Source organism: Cimex lectularius, unplaced genomic scaffold, assembly GCF_000648675.2.
Source record: "Cimex lectularius strain Harlan isolate CLEC.00 unplaced genomic scaffold, Clec_2.1 scaffold42, whole genome shotgun sequence".
Lineage (NCBI taxonomy): Eukaryota > Metazoa > Arthropoda > Insecta > Hemiptera > Cimicidae > Cimex > Cimex lectularius.
This window is the reverse complement of record NW_019392754.1, coordinates 1,453,395-1,470,159: the sequence shown is the minus strand read 5'-3', so window position 1 is coordinate 1,470,159 and position 16,765 is coordinate 1,453,395. Positions and strand designations below refer to the sequence as shown.

The following is a 16,765-nucleotide window of genomic DNA, read 5'->3' as shown; positions in this document are numbered from 1 at the left end:
CACGACACTAAATACATTCATACTTATATACATTGATCGCACTCATACTGTTTGGTAGATGGAGTACTCGATATTCTCTATAATAAAATAATCTAGACTGGGATCGATGGTTTATTTTTATAAAGTTTCCGCCATCAGCCCAAGTCATACTCATTTGGTTTAAACACTGGGGGGTACGAAAGCAACACGTGTTCGGCCGAAAGATACTTTATTTAATAACTTCTCAAAAGCAGTCTCGGAAGGTTCACTTTTTAAGGCAGTGTTGCCAAAATGGTCGCCACACTACCTCCCTTCCTAAAGGAATGAAACAAAACAAAACACAAAAGAAAACAAAATATTACCTTATGAAACGTTGACAACAAAATAAAATTTAATAAGCTACGTATAAAAGGCACAATGTCCATTTTTATTTACATGTATTATAATTGAAACATAATCATATAGGTATGTACAGTTAAAAACCAATCTGATCAAGGAAACGCTTTGGAAAATGCACTCTCCGACCCGATCGTGTCATCAGGTTGCCCTCTTCTAAGGTTGTATGTTTGTTCCTTTCATCTTCTTGCTTGTCTGTCTCGTTGATGTTCTTCTGGTTGTCATTTTTGCTTGTTGAATCCTGGGGACCTGATGAACTTGAAGTCCGCTGCTGCCCCGAGGTTGCGTCCACAAAAGCCGGTTTAATGCGATCGATAGATATTCTCTTAGAAACTCCATTCATGCTGATGTCGAAAAATTTTTGGTATCTGTTTTTGACTTCGAAGGGCCCGTCATAAGGTGGTTCTAAGGGTGGTCTCACAGTGTCGTTTCGGACGAACACATGGCTGGCAGAGCTGAGTCCCGGGTGTACAAAAGGTTTTTGCTTAGCATGTAGTGATGTTGGAGGTGGACGCAGCTTACGCATGATGTCTTGTAGCTGTTGAGCGAAATTATTAGGTGCGTGATTGTTAGCATCATGAAAAAATTCTCCTGGGAGCCTAAGATTGCACCCATAGACCAATTGTGATGGAGTAGCTTGAATATCTTCTTTAAACACGCACCTCATTCCTAGTAACACCCAGGGCAAAGCATCGATCCATGATGTCGATGACTGTAGGTGGCTTGTCAGTGCTGCTTTCATTGTTCGGTGGTGACGTTCGAGTAAACCATTCGACTGAGGGTGATATGCCGTAGTGTTGGACGAAGAAATGCCGAGTAAACGCTTTAAAGAAATGAATAACTCACTTTGGAATTGACGACCTAAATCTGTTGTCAATTTATAAGGAATACCAAACCTTGCCGTCCAACCCGAAATGAAAGCTTTGCTTACCGATTCGGCCGTTTGGTCGCAAATCGGAAATGCCTCCAGCCAGCGAGTAAACCGGTCGGTGGCGGTCAAAAGGTACCTGAAACCTTGACACATAGGCAGCGGCCCCACGATGTCGAGATGTACATGGCTAAACCGACTCTCGGGGACAGCAAAATCGGACAAGGGTGCTTTGGTATGTCGGTGAATTTTACTTCGCTGGCAGGAAACGCACGACTTGGCCCAATTTGCGACGTCTTTTCTGATTTCCGGCCAGAAATATCGCTCGGTAATTAGTTTAACGGAACCGCGAGTTCCCGGATGGGATAAACCATGTAGCCTGTCAAAAATCGAACGACGAAACTCTTTCGGAATATATGGCCTTATCCGGCCCGTGGAAACTTCACAATAAATGGTTTTGCGCTTAGAAGGTTCTGGGTAGGTGGCGAAGCGCAGGTTAGGCCTTAGAAGCAGCTCCTGCAATTCCTCGCAGTCTTGCTGTACTGCCAGCATGTCGTAATCCAGAAAAGAAGGAAAATTGATCGTCTCCACCCTTGAAAGGGCGTCAGCTACAACATTACTTTTTCCTTTTAAATGTTGCAGGTCCGTAGAAAATTCCGCTATAAAAGTTAATTGCCTTGTTTGTCTCGGTGAAGTTTTCTCTAGCTTCTGGTTGAAAGCATATACTAACGGCTTATGATCAGTATAAATCGTCAAGGTACGCCCTTCCAAAAAATGACGAAAATACTTAATACTCTCGTAAACTGCCAGTAGTTCGCGATCGTAGGCGCTATATCGCTTTTGGGTTTCATCCAACTTACGGGAAAAGAACGCCAGAGGTTGCCAATGTTGACCCATTTTCTGTTCCAACACCGCACCTATTGCTACATCCGAAGCGTCAGTTGTCAAAGAAATAGTAGCTTCTGTCTTAGGGTGGGCTAGAAGGGCCGCTTTGCTTAAGGCTTCTTTTAGTGAATTAAAGGAGACTGTCATTTCGTTTGTAAACTGTAACGGTGAACGATCTGAACGAGAACCCTGGCAAATGGCGTTCAATAAGGGAGTTTGGATATGAGCGGCCCGCGGAATGAAACGATGATAAAAATTTACCATCCCCAAGAAGCGTCGTAAACTCTTCACTGTCTCCGGTCGAGGAAAATCCACGATGGCCTGTACCTTATCGTGCCGCGGGGCTAAACCTTCTTGTGTTATCTGATGACCTAAAAATTGTACGGTCTGTCTGCCAAAAATACACTTGGATGGGTTAATAGCGACACCGAATTCTGTGAATCTCCGAAAAATCGTACGTAAATCTGATAAATGTTGTTCATAAGACTCCGAAGCCACCAAAACATCGTCCAAATAAGCATAGCAAAACGGCAGTCCCTCAAGCACCCGATCTATAAACCGTTGGAAAGTCTGCGCCGCTCCACGAAGACCGAATACCATATATGGAAACTCGAACAGACCGAATGGAGTTGTAATGGCCGTCTTTGCTACATCTTCTTCCCTTACTGGAATCTGTTAATAAGCCCTTACAAGATCGATGGTTGAGAAAACAGTTTTATTAGCCAAAAAATGGGTACAGTCCTGTAAAAACGGAATAGGGTAACGATCCGGAACGGTTAATGCATTAAGTTTACGATAATCACCGCAAGGGCGCCAATCACCGTTTTTTTTAGCAACTAAATGCAATGGACTTGCCCAAGGGCTACGAGAAGGGCGACAAAGGCCTTGTTGTACCATGAAATCGAATTCACACTTCGCAGCTGCTAGTTTTGCCGGAGCTAAACGTCTAGGACGAGAAGCGATAGGTGGACCAGTCGTAATAATGTAATGTTCTATATTATGATTCGTTGTCTTTGGCGCGATAGACGGTCGGGTTAATGAAGGGAATTCCATTAAGAGTTTCCTGAAAGGCGAAGATGTTTCTATGACAAAAACCGAAGGTGCTCTAGTTTGTTGTACACCGAGAGGTGTCTGAAGTAACGTTGATCCGTCGATTAGACAAGAACGCCGCAAATCAGGCAGTAGGTTAAAATATCTAAGTAGGTCTGCGCCTATTATTGGTTGCATGACGGTAGTGAGTAAAAATGGCCACTGAAAACAACGACGCAGACCCAAATTTAGGTTAATTAGTTTAGTGCCGAAAGTGTGTAAAGGAGAACCGTCTGCGGTAACTAAAGAGAATTTTGAAGGTCCACGACATTTATCTTCGTTTGTTGCTGGCCATACTGATACGTCTGCGCCGGTGTCGATTAAGTACTTAATATTGGAAGTCTTGTCAGTGACGAATAGGCGGTTATTTATACCTCGACTGCAATCCGCCAATTGTAGCCGAGGATTTATTTTTCCGGTGCGGTGACGTAAGAGCAGGGGGGACGACATTTAGAAGCCCTGCGACCGAAAGTTGCATGGTACCAGCAAAATTCCACGTTGTTTATGTTGAAGGGTGAGGAACTGCGGCTTCGTGGTGAAATCTGGTTATTACGGCGATTATTATTGCGACGATTTTGAGTTCTAAGCTCACTAATCTCTAAACTCATATTTTCAATTTTTCGCGCCAGCTCGAGTAAACGCTCATCCGTTAGGGAACACTGACTAGGTTTAGGTGAAACGTCTGATTGCAATGGGCACAATCCTGGTCTTTGCACTTCCATCATCTTGTCTGCCATCGAAATTAATTTTCCGGTTGCGACTTCGTCGCCGAGTACCGATAAAGTTGAGTGTACATTGCTGGGCAATCGTTGTAGCCAAAGAGATCGCAACAATTCCTCCCCGACTTTCGCTCCACCTAAATCGCGCATTTTTCTGAATAATTGTGAAGGCTTCTGATCTCCTAGTTCCAGCTCGTTTAACAGTTTTTTTAATCGTAACTGTTCGCTATCGGCAAACACATCTATTATCACCTTTTTTACAGTGTCGTATTTATCTGTCTTAGGAGGATTGTTGATTATATCACTCACCTGTTCGAGCACCTCTCCGTCCAAACAGCTCACAATGTAATGAAATTTGGTTTCATCTGCGATCACTCCAGAAACGTAAAAACTGGACTCTACTTGTTTAAACCATAAGCTTGGCTTCTGTTTCCAAAAGGGAGGCAGTTTCACAGCAACTCTGGCTATAACGGGCTCCGCAGCCTTTTCCTCTTCGTTTTCAGACATTATGAAATGCGTAGATAAACTTACGAAATCGTCGGGGTCACCAATTTGGTTTAAACACTGGGGGGTACGAAAGCAACACGTGTTCGGCCGAAAGATACTTTATTTAATAACTTCTCAAAAGCAGTCTCGGAAGGTTCACTTTTTGAGGCAGTGTTGCCAAAATGGTCGCCACACTCACAACCTGAGAAGCGATTGCAAAGCTATTATCAGCTCCTCCCCATTCTCATCAATAAATACATTCACTCATGCAAGACACAGAAACTCAAAACATATACCTTTATGTCTATGTACAATAAAAAATTCCCAAATCCTTTAAAAAGCAAAACAGAGGACCCTGAAACTCGCTGCTGTGTCCGAGAACTCTTTTTAAATCTGGCCGCATGACTACTCGCGCTCTATAGGGAGCCAATGCACGACACGCTTCGACTATGTGGGACACATCGAGCAACCTTTCCCTGCATAACGGACACCTGCGGGTGGATTGGCCCACTTGCAAGGGCCCATGTGTCAACCGAGTATAGCGTATTCTTAATCTGGTAATAACTATTACTTCTTTGGGGTTCAGATCCTCGGGGGACAATCTGCAGGTCGTGCACTTAACACGAAGGAGCTCTCGGATGACCCTGCCCACTGACGCTGCCATTTATCCCGTATCATTTTTTTTTTACAGCTCGTTTAGTGTCAGAGGGACTGATCTCGATTGTCCGGTAGGGACGGTGAGACGTTCCAGCTTTCGCCGCCGCGTCCGCGCGTTCGTTACTCTCCGATTTGTTCAGGGCCCCAGACACAACCACGGTTTTTCCGAGGAGCTCCAATTCGGTATATCTTTCTAGCAAGAACACGACCAGAGGGTCCTCAGAGAATCCGTCCACGCAGTGCCCAAACAGCGCTCAGAGAGTCGGTACATACGAGGAAGGCTGAACCCTCCTCGGTCCGCACCGCCTCGACAGCGTGCAAAATCGCGTACGTTTCTGCCGGGTATTCGCTGCAGTGCGGAGGCAACGACCAAGACTTGTCCGCTCCCTCGCTATACACGCCACACGCCACAACATCGTCGGTCCTCGACCCGTCTGTAAAAACGGGACGAAAACCGGTGTATATGTTTTTAAGTTTATAAATCTTGCCTTTGTAGAGGTATGGCGGTGTACACGATTTGGGCAACTTCGACATATCGTCACGGACGAGTAGGGCAGGAAGAGTCAAGAGCGGCGTAGGTCTGTCGCCCAGACGAAGCACCGTCCTCAGGGCCAGTCCAGTCCTCCCTAGGGCTTCACTTGCACTGTCAAACTTTCAGTCGTTTAGATCCAGCAGTTTGGTCTGTGCGTTGTCTGACAGTCAGTCACGGAATTGTTTCATATATACAGAGAGAGCAAATATGTATGTAATTTCAAAAAATACTTTCTTAGCGATTATAGATGTCATTATAAAAATTCATTTTCGAAATTCATCAGCCCGTTTGCAATAAACATTCACGCTAATAATTACATTCACCCTCAGCACACGTTAAGTACAGAAACATATATATATATATNTATATATAGTATATAAAACAACCCTGTACCCAAGGGGCCCAAAGATTCCCAGATTCGCTGCCGTGCTCGAGCACAATTCTTATGTCGGGAAGTACTAGCTCTCTATGTAGAGCCAAAGACTGACTTTAATTATGTTGGATTCATTGAGCATCCTTTATTTGCATGCCGGGCACATACGGTTTAGATTCTTCGGGGGCCACCTATTAACCGTGCTCTAGACAGGAAAAGCTTCACGGACGTCGCAGTCCCTGATACTGTCACGTTTTTTATCATGCTCTTTATTGCTCGGTTTTCTTAAGCGGATCGAATTTTATTATTATTACTATTAAATATTAAAAACTTTCCGCCTTTTCAAATTGTATACAATAACATATAAATTGTAACAGCTTAATAACATATATGTTGTAATTAGATGGGCAAAGTAGAACTAGAATCGCAACCCGGGGCTAAGGGTTAAGTTAGGAGATTTAGCGCGCCAGAAATTCTCTTGTTTTATGTTGCCTTCACAAACAGAGTTATGCGTTTTGTGTAATTCCAATTAAGTTTATAGCAACTTAACTCACAGATTTTCAGAATTGGGATTCCTTTTGTCATTTTCTAACTTTCCGTTTACAGTAACTCAAATCATTTGAAAAATGTTATCATCAAATTAGCGATTTTTTTAAAAAGAAAGATTATATATTATAAGACCCTTGAAATTCAGTGTTGAAACATTTTTAATGATATCGTTTAATTTAATAAATATAATTTTATTATAAATATGGAAACCACGTGTGAATATAATTTATTAGTGTGAATCCCCAATAAATCCGAAAAATATCGGGTACTCTAGTGTAGCATCAACAAAGCCTGATGAGTGAATGTAATTAATTAGTCCTTTTATTTAAGGCTTTGGTTAAAGCGAAAAAGTAAGTGCCACGAGCGGGATTCGAACCCACGACCTTCGGCTTGATACTCCGCTGCCCTTCCACTTGAGCTATCGCGACTTCGATCCACTCGGTTACCAACTTCTCATTTCAACCAACAACCTTTAGAATTTTCCCTCCTTTTTGCCATTTTTGAGTTAGAATCCCGCTCGTGACACTGACTTTTTCGTTTCAAATCAAAACCTTACATAAAAATATTAATTAATTGAAAGAATTAATTTGATCCATGGACTCATAAATATGAAGTAATTTATCTGCGTGAACAGACGAGCATATTCCCAATTACCCTAAGCAATATCGAGTAGGTACGTTGATATAGTTTGAATGTTCAGAAAACTATCATGGTTTTATTTATTTTCTCTGTATTTGTGTTATTTTATGCACAAATGACGAAGCCCTGAGATAGAGAGAGGCTGGTATAACGAAAAAAAAGAAAAGAAAGAATTATTCAGAAATTTTTTTTCAGAATTATTTGGAGATCGTGAGATGCGGTCTGGTGTCATGTAGATTTCAGAAAAACATTTGCTTTATCGTGCCAACGTTTCGATCTTTGTTGAGATCATTTGAGGCTGAAAAGAGCCGACGAAGGGGAAAAACACACTCAAGAATGGTACAATTACACAGAAGACAAACACTTTGAGTGAGTAGAAATATTTTGATTGAATATAAAAAATATATTTTGCATTGTATAAATTCACTTTTTTCCACATCCTACATGTATTTGTTAAATATAAACAATGTTTGTAAATCCCAGGCCCTGAAGAAGATCTCAATAAAGATCGAAACGTTGGCACGATAAAGAAAATGTTTTTCTGAAACCTACATCACACCAGATCGCATCTCACGATTTGTGAATAATTAATCGATTAACGGTCACTAACCACCACACACACAGAAAAGAAAGAATTGGTGCTGTTATGTCATAAAGCATCATAGATTGACTGGAAAATCAGTAAATAAAATTAGTTTGTTTAAAACGCGAGAAAGATAAGAGAAAAATGCAAAGATAAAGAGGACAGACCTTGCCATTTTGTCGGTCCTAAAACAAAAATATAAAAAAATATAAGTGAAAATTTCTCGATCCATTTTCTTCATCAGGACTTTGAAACTTTGTTAATAATTTGCTAGGTTAAGAATATTTACTAATTGATATACTTGATAATCTTTCTAAAAGCCCATTTGATCTTATTGGAATTATTTGAAATAATAGCATATAGAATGTTTGGTCTTTGATAAAACACCAGGATTCAAATCTAGTGACTCCATAAGAATTAGATTCGGAAGATTTTCAAAAGTAGATTAAAAATAAAAGGAAGTCCCTCTAAAAAATTTCCCCTCATTTCGAGATAAATGAATGAGACGGTGAACGTTGATGTTCTTCTTCTTTCAATTTTAATGGTTCAAAACCTCTTCGATATATTCAATAGTAAAACATGTATAAATTATTACGATGTTCTTCAAGGGAGATAAATTACCGATAAAAGTAGAATGATTGAAAATATGTAATTTCAATAAAATCATCTCTCACCTTACATAAAAGTTCCATCCTTGATGTATTAGGGGAGATCAGTCCCAAGGTTAGTGCTATCGATTTTTCACTCAAGAAAGTATAACATGCAATAAGAATCCACCATCTATTTTATTGAATGTCCTTCAATGCACGACGGCAAAAAAGTTTTTATACCTCTAACATATTCTGTCTTTTATAGGGACGGAAATAATATATATTTCTGTAAAACAGAAAACTTACTTCAGAATCATCTTTGTAATGAATTCCTTAACCTCTGGCAAATGTTATACAGCCAGGCCGACCGGCGACATTGCCGTAATTCGCCCGAGTTGAATTTGTAATTTAGCAGTAATTTCCGGCCAACCTTGAGTTCGTCGAATGATGATGGGTTGTTGTGGCTCCGAAGGGGGTGGGATTGAAGCAACAAGTTCTACCCCTTTAACAGCACCTCCCCCTTTGATGCGGCATGTTTAACATACTCTTAGTACATCTAAAAGCCCAATATCCGTTATGAGGGACAGATCATGAGCTGAATCATCAACTCTGATGAAGTTTCTATTTGATATTAAGACGTATTTCTCGACAGCGAAAATGTTCCGGCTTTTCTTTCTCCCCAGACGTGAAAAGATTCATTGCTGGAATGATGTACAGTACTTCATTCTTCTGTTTCTTGGAATAAGAAGAAAATTTATGATAATAGTTTGCAAATAATGAATGCTTGATGATATTAAACCTAATTTTAGAGAATGTATTAACTTTACATGTTCATTTTGAAGGGGGTAATAAAGTTTATGTTTTATTGTTTTAGCAATCTTTGGCAATGTTGGTACTGAGTCGTTCTTGAAAAAAATTTGCAATCATCTACTAAAGCCTAATTATGACAATATGTAGGCATATTTCAGATTGTTGTAAATAGGAGAGACTGTATTTAAGAATAAACGTGAGTTTGAATGGGTTTGGAAGAGCAAGACTTGAATGCTGAATAGACTTTTTTTTGACAGCATCCTCCCTGATTCCAACCATGGTGGCAGGACGACTCGATCTAGGATCAGAAATCTCTAGAATATTCTTTCTTGTCCAATCCCTAAGCTCCTTCCTTATCTCTTTTTACCAACACCTAATCTCCCTTCATAACAGACTAATATGTCAATATTATTAGGCCCTTTTGCTACATGAGACAACTTTTCGTCCCTTTTTTCTCAACTTTTAAGTTCACATTTTGTAATTTTGTTTGCACAAGACAAACAATTCTTTTTTTCTATCTTAATTCATATTAATGCTACTATAATTTCTGTGTTGTATCAATTTATGTAAATTTATTTAACTATGACTTAACGACAATCCTTTATTAATTCAACTGCAGATTTTAAACATTTTTATGATCATATTTGTTATTCTTAGGGACCCTCGTCATAGAATAAAATAATTTTTGTCTTTCAGAACTTACAAACTGTACTCAAAAATTTTATTTATACGTTAAATTCACTAATTTCGTGGTCCGCTTGACTAATTAATATATTACAATTAATTAAGGTTTCTAGTTGAGATAAAAAGTCCATGGCACGAGCGGGATTCGAACCCACGATCTTCGACTTGATACGCCACTGCTGAGTGGTCACGATAGCTCAAGTGGTAGAGCAGCGGCGTATCAAGCCGAAGATCGTGGGTTCGAATCCCGCTCGTGCCATGGACTTTTTTATCTCAACTAAAAACCTTAATTAATTGTAATTTATTTATACGGATGATGGCTTTACAATGTGTACACTAATTTTTGACCTCAGCCATAATTTGCACACAAAAAAATCAAAATAACTATATTCAGACGGAAAAGTTGTTCCGAGTTATTTAATTAAGGTTATTATTCAGTTTCCAGGCCTTGGTTTGTTTTGGTAGTTTTGAACCACAACGATCAAATTTGTCGTAAAATTAGTCCCATGATTTAAAGAGATGGACTCAGCAGCACTCACTTTTCCATCATTACCCAATCGAAAAACCAATCAAAATAAAACGACTTGCTTATCGACGAGCGATTAAAGTTAAAACGACAAATCACAAATAAAAGTTAGAAACTTTATTCTTCTTAGACAGTTAAAAGAGTCCATTTAAAGTAGCACACTCAGCTAGAATTGTTTAAAAATACTCCTTCACAATAATGATATTTTTATTCAGAAATCGTGAGATGCGGTCTGCTGTGATGTAGAAAAACTTTTCTGTATCGTGCCAACGTTTCGATCTTTATTGAGATCATCTTCAGGGCTCAAACTGTTTGTTTTCTGTGTAATTGTGCCATTCTTGCGTGTCGTGTTGAGAGTGCCCAGTGATAATATAAAGATCGAAACGTTGGCACGATAAAGAAAATGTTTTTCCGAAACCTACATCACACCAGACCGCACCTCACGATTTCTGAATAATTATAGTTAGTAAATACATTACCCATCAAAAAAAACCGACCACCCGGGTTTTGCACGAAAAACGGCCAATTTTTCTTTGGAAATGAATATTTTGTCAGCCTGTTAAGACCTGCGCTAGGTCGAATTATTTATAAAATGTTACGCTGAACATGTTGGCAGTTTTAAATGTTTTCTTGTTTAATATCAAACAGAAAATTTTACTTTAGAATCAACGAAGCGTTGATAGGACCCAAGACACCATATAAAGGGCTCCCGCTGGGGGAATACTAAGCCCGCTAATATATGCTGTTTTTGCCTCTTACTTTGTAATACAATTGTTATCATTGCAAGGTAGAGGTTCTTAGGTTTTACATTAGGCATAATTAAATAATCTTTATGTAAGGTATTGGTTGAGATAAAAAAGTCATTGTCACGAGCGGAATTCGAACCCACGACCCTCGGCTAAATACGCCGTTGCTCTACAACTTGAGCTATAGTGAATTCGATCAAATGGGACACTAACTTTCCATCTCAAACGAACCTTTCGGATTTTTCTTCCTTTGGCATTTTTAAAGTGGTAGAGCAGCTGCATATTTAGCCGAGGGTCGTGGGTTCGAATCCCGCTCGTGTCAATGACTTTTTTATCTCAACTCTTATGAATTATTTATAATTATTCGAAAATCGAGGGATGCGGTTTGGTGTGATGTAGGTCTCAGAAAAACATTTTCTTTATCGTGCCAATGTTTCGACCTTTATTGAGATCATCTTTAGGGCTCAAAGTGTTTGTCTTCTGTGTGATTCTGCCATTCTTGCGTGTCGTGTTAAGAGTGCAAGAATGGCACAATTGCACAGAAGACAAACACTTTGAGCTCTGAAGATGATCTCAATAAAGATCGAAACATTGGCACGATAAAGAAATGTTTTCCTGGAACGTACATCACTCCAGACCGCATCTCACGATTTCTGAATAATTATCGATCAACTAATCACCACACAATGATATTATTAATGATTTGAACGTTTAGTTGTTCAATTAAGAAATAATATTTAAATTTATTCTCTCCCTGCAACTATTTATAAGTAATGAGTTGAACAATTAAGCAGCCTTTTATTTGAAAAACGAATTTGAAATGAAGGATTGTTGAGATTAAAGATTTTCTCAACAGTCAAACGTTGAAGAAAGTCTCTTTTCTAGAAAGGAGAGTCATCTTCGGTGTTTAAAATTGATGAAGCCGGGAAGGAGATGGGGAATTGTGAAGGCCGAAGTTGCGCTTTGATTGGTACGAGACGCAGAAGGACCTGCATTATTTATCCCTTCATTGGCATTTAGGGAAAGGTTGGTACCAGGGGTTGCGACCCTCCTGAAATCCCATTAGAAGTTGCTCCTGGCCCTGTCAGAACCAGGCCGAACCCCCGCCAACACAATTTCAAAATTCCCACCCTCCAGTAATGTACACTCAAGAGAGTTAACTTAGTTATAATATTCTATTAACGTACTTCACCGACCTAATGAGGAGTTCAGAAGACGATATCAAATTTAGCTGCACCTCACCCATGGTGTTTAACGTACTGTTAATAATGTGCTGAATGATAAATGACTCGTTCACAAAACCTCTCCGGAAATAGCCAAATAAACCTTTTTCTAATTTTACACATTATCGATTTTTTCTTCTATATGAGCAATCAAAAATGTAATGTTTTAGATTTTTTGTTACTATTTGTCTTTAAAAAAACCGTGTTCATTCTTCATAATTCAGGGCCGTTAAATTTTGAAAAAGTTTAAAAAAATCCGGTCTCAGTTTTTAAATCATTTCACAAAGATACTTTGTAGATAGCATTCAAGAAATAACCAAAAAAAAATAAGTAAGCATTGTTTTGGGAGCATTTTAATTCGACACTGTCCGTTTAAAGTGATTTTTTATATAAAATCTGAAATTTCGTCAAATATTAAATATGAGTTTGGTTTTTATATTTTATTTTATCTATTGTAAACTGCAAATCAACATTTTATAGTCATTACATCATATAATGAGTTAATAACCCGTAAATTCCATAAATCTACCACCGAGGAGCAGATTGGATAGCGTGTTAGATTTTGTCTCATAGACTCCGTCGTCGGTTCGATTCCCACTGTCGACTGTAGAGTTTTCAGGCTCTTTTTCCCCATACAAATCAGCCGGCACAAGTACCGTGCTAATAATGAAAAGATAGTCATTAATTTTTTTGGAACGTTTTCAAATATGAAACTTTTATTTTTAAAATTTATACTAATTGAAAAATTGGCTAAAATATCTTACCATATGTTATGGTGATGACCATGTAGTGACAAATATGATCAAATTGTTTCTTCTCAAATGAAAGTCCCATCAATTTAATATAAATGTGATTCGTGAATATGGGTCCTTGGTCAAGTCGCAAAAAACTAAACCAATAAGTTTTAGAAACCCTAAATACACCTTCATTAAAAAAATAAAAATATTCCTTTATCCAAAGACTTCATCTAGAACAAGCCATTACAAAAGTGAAGGCTATAACAAGTTTTGACCAAAATTTTGGTTGAAAAAATGGTAGAAATTCAAACATAGCTTTCTGAGTGAGAAGAAAAACTTACCCTTCTAATCTTCTTGAGTTCTAGTATGGTAATCACGAACTTTAGCAAAAAATACACAAGATAAATTTCAGAAATTACAAAGATTAGCATGTCTGAACATAACAGGCGCAATTTCTCGCCACATTTCAGCATGGAAAGTTGCTCTGGGCCTGCCACTATTGCAATAAAAAAAACCAATCAGAAGTAAAAGTAAGTCATTATAAAGTCCTAAAAAACAAACATTTTCAAAACCCAATACGATGGTTACAAACAAGTCAGAATGAAATTAAAGTAAAATTTTTACAGACGCTGCCAATAAACAGAACAAAAGTTGTTTGGAAGGATAAAAACCCGGAAACTACTAAACAAAGTATTTAAAATGGAAATTGGAGTGGGGTATCACAGGCCCAAATTTTATACACAAAATTATTCAGAGTAGGGTACAAAACATTTATTAATTAATTATTCAGAAATCGTGAGATGCGGTCTGGTGTGATGTAGGTTTCAGAAAAACATTTTCTTTATCGTGCCAACGTTTTGATCTTTATTAAGATCATCTTCAGGACCTGTGATTTACAAACATTGTTTACATTTAACAAATATATTTAGGATGTGGAAAAGTGCATTTATACAATGATATAATATATTTTTATATACATATTTTCTTTAGTTTTTATATATATTTTTTATATTCAACCAAAGTATTTCAACTCACTCAAAGTGTTTGTCTTCTGTGTAATTGTGCCATTCTTGCGTGTCGTGTTGAGAGTGCCAGTGAGATTTTGCTGTTTTATGTTTATATACGATAGATTTTGAAGATGTGGGGAAGGAAGTCGGTATAGAAAAGACATTTTTGTATAAGGAGTCACTAATCACCACACTTTTTATTAAGATATAAAAAGAGCAAATACATAAATATTGTCAGACAGCCAAGCAGCACTAAAAGCCTTAACCTCATCTAAGTTCGATTCAAACCTAGTCTGGCGTGGCTTTGCAAATTTCCAACCCTAAAAAAATGTTATCAAATAAATCTGATGTAGATTTCAGAATACGAGAGGATTGAAAGCAAGTAATAACAAATTGGCTGGCTCTAAAGTAATACTAAAAGCAAAACTGAACGAAAATGGAAAAAGAAAGGAACATAAACTGAATGAATTCACCACGTGCAAAATAAATTCCCGAATCATTTTAAGCAAGAACAAACAGACGTTTCTCGCAGGAGGCGTAAATTAAGAAAAATAATAATCCTTTATACTCGCCTTATTAACACTTAAAGAAATAAGCTAAGAGGAATCTAGAAAATTGGAAAATTATCTTATGGGTAGTGATGTTTCGAAATTTGGGAATTAGAAGGAGTTAATCCACAATAGGTGTTTTTGAAGGAAGATAAATTTTGGTAATCAGTGAATCCGAAACTCTAAAGAAAGAACTCAGATAAACTGCTAACTTTTCAGCTTTTTCTTTTGACTTGTATGTATAACTTGCCATAGATAATAATATTAATTAACCATATAAAAAATACATTTTAATTATAAAACTTCAAACGTATGCTACATTCGATGAAAATTTTTGTAAAAATACGTGATATGTTAATGAAAGCTCGGACAGAATGTTCGCCGTTTTACACTGGATTCTAAGGATTATTTCAACCAGTGCTACACTGTCATAATGAAATTCAAATGACTCTCCAGACTGTTCAAAACGATTAAAGGATTTACTTACAGGAATTTCCATTCTAACCACGGTTTTCCACGAGTCGACGTTTGTTCACACTATCTACGAAGGCCAACGACGAAGCATACACAGATTACACACAATACAAGGTTTCCAGTAGTGACTTGATTGAAAACCAATAACCTACAACCAAATAACAGCTTTATTTTGTTATGAAATATTGGTTAATAATGCGTTAGATATTTTTATAGTTCATATTAATTTTTTAACATTTATTGATGTTTAAATTAATTGGAATATTAAATAAACCATTTTTTAACATAAACATGTGTGTATAAATGGGCTATTCTTAATAAACGGGGCAGAGGTACTATCATACCCTCATTACCCAGCCGTGTTGCGGGTAAGGTGAACTATTAGCGCCGTGAAACTGGTCACTTCAGTTTGACTTCCTCTTACCTTCCAATGCAAACTGTCATTTTTATGTGATAATGACTTCCTTCGACTCTATCCAAAAATTATTTTTATTTATCGGCTGTCTTTTCCCGTCGTCTTTCACCTTTTTTGGTAATTCCGTTCGATTTTATTCAGATACGGTTCATTTGATTCGGTCTTTCAGCCGGTGCAGCCTTTTCACTGCTGACACGGCTGAATATAAGACATGCTCCTTCTGATTCAGCAAACTGACAAGAAGCAATACCGAGATTGTTACACCGTTCGTTTTTTCCAGACTCTCTTTTAGGCTGACAAAGTTTATGTGCATTATGATAAGTTTGTTTTCCTGAATTTCCATTCTACACTAATCTCACATGCATGTTAATGGGTTTTTTTTTCTTTCAAAAACACAGGCATCCCAAGGGTTGATATAACCTCTGTTGTTGCGAACCCTCGTTATAAAAAAATGAAAAAGCTCACAAACAAAAAGCTGTGATTCTTGCTTCGAAGAAGTGAAACTTTAATGAAATCAATTTTTACGTTTTTATTAATAATTAATTAAGGTTTTTAGTTTAGATAAAAAAGTCAATGGCACGAGCGGGATTCGAACCCACGACCTGCGGCTAGATACGCCGCTGCTCTACCACTTGATCTATCGTGACCTCGATCCACTCGGACACCAACCTCCGATCTCAACCACACCTTTTGAATTTTCCCTCCTTTTTGCCATTTTTCAAATCATGTGCAAAAAGGAGGGAAAATTCAAAAGGTGGGGTTAAGATGGGAAGTTGGTGTCCGAGTGGATCGAGGTCACGATAGCTCAAGTGGTAGAGCAGCGGCGTATCTAGCCGCAGGTCGTGGGTTCGAATCCCGCTCGTGACACTGACTTTTTTATCTCAACTAAAAACCTTAATTAATTGTAATATATTAATTGGTCAAGCGGACCACGAAATTAGTGAGTTTTTATTAATAAAGTTTAACTATTTTCAGTTCATTTTTTCGTATTCAACATGACAATTCTCACGTTGTGATATTCTGTTTGTACATAAAACAATGTTAATAACTACAACCATTATTAGGAATATATATATATTTTCCGAGCAAAAATATTTTTTTGAACATAACAAAAATAAACTTCAAAATACTTAATATTTAGGAGATCTACCAAACTTCACGTAATGGTACAAACTTGTCCTCTATAAACAAATTATAACTGGAGATTTAAAAAATAACGTTTGAGAAGTTTTCGTTGATTTTTTGTACTT

The 16,765-nt window shown here is 37.8% G+C and overlaps 2 protein-coding genes across 3 annotated transcripts in view; one reads left to right on the top strand and one right to left on the bottom strand.

Moving 5' to 3' along the window:
* LOC106673913 (transcriptional repressor scratch 2-like) overlaps positions 1 to 16,765 on the top strand; it is a 129,446-nt gene that overhangs the window by 73,749 nt on the left and 38,932 nt on the right. The window lies entirely within an intron of this gene.
* Positions 3,033 to 4,650, bottom strand: LOC112127026. The gene has a single exon (XM_024227289.1). The coding sequence runs from the start codon at positions 4,441 to 4,443 to the stop codon at positions 3,625 to 3,627; it is 819 nt and encodes a 272-aa protein (XP_024083057.1). The 5' UTR covers positions 4,444 to 4,650; the 3' UTR covers positions 3,033 to 3,624.

What these genes read in the sequence shown, in the direction of transcription:
- LOC112127026 (XM_024227289.1), bottom strand. Translation starts at nt 4,443, where the DNA reads ATGTCTGAAAACGAAGAGGAAAAGGCTGCGGAGCCCGTTATAGCCAGA.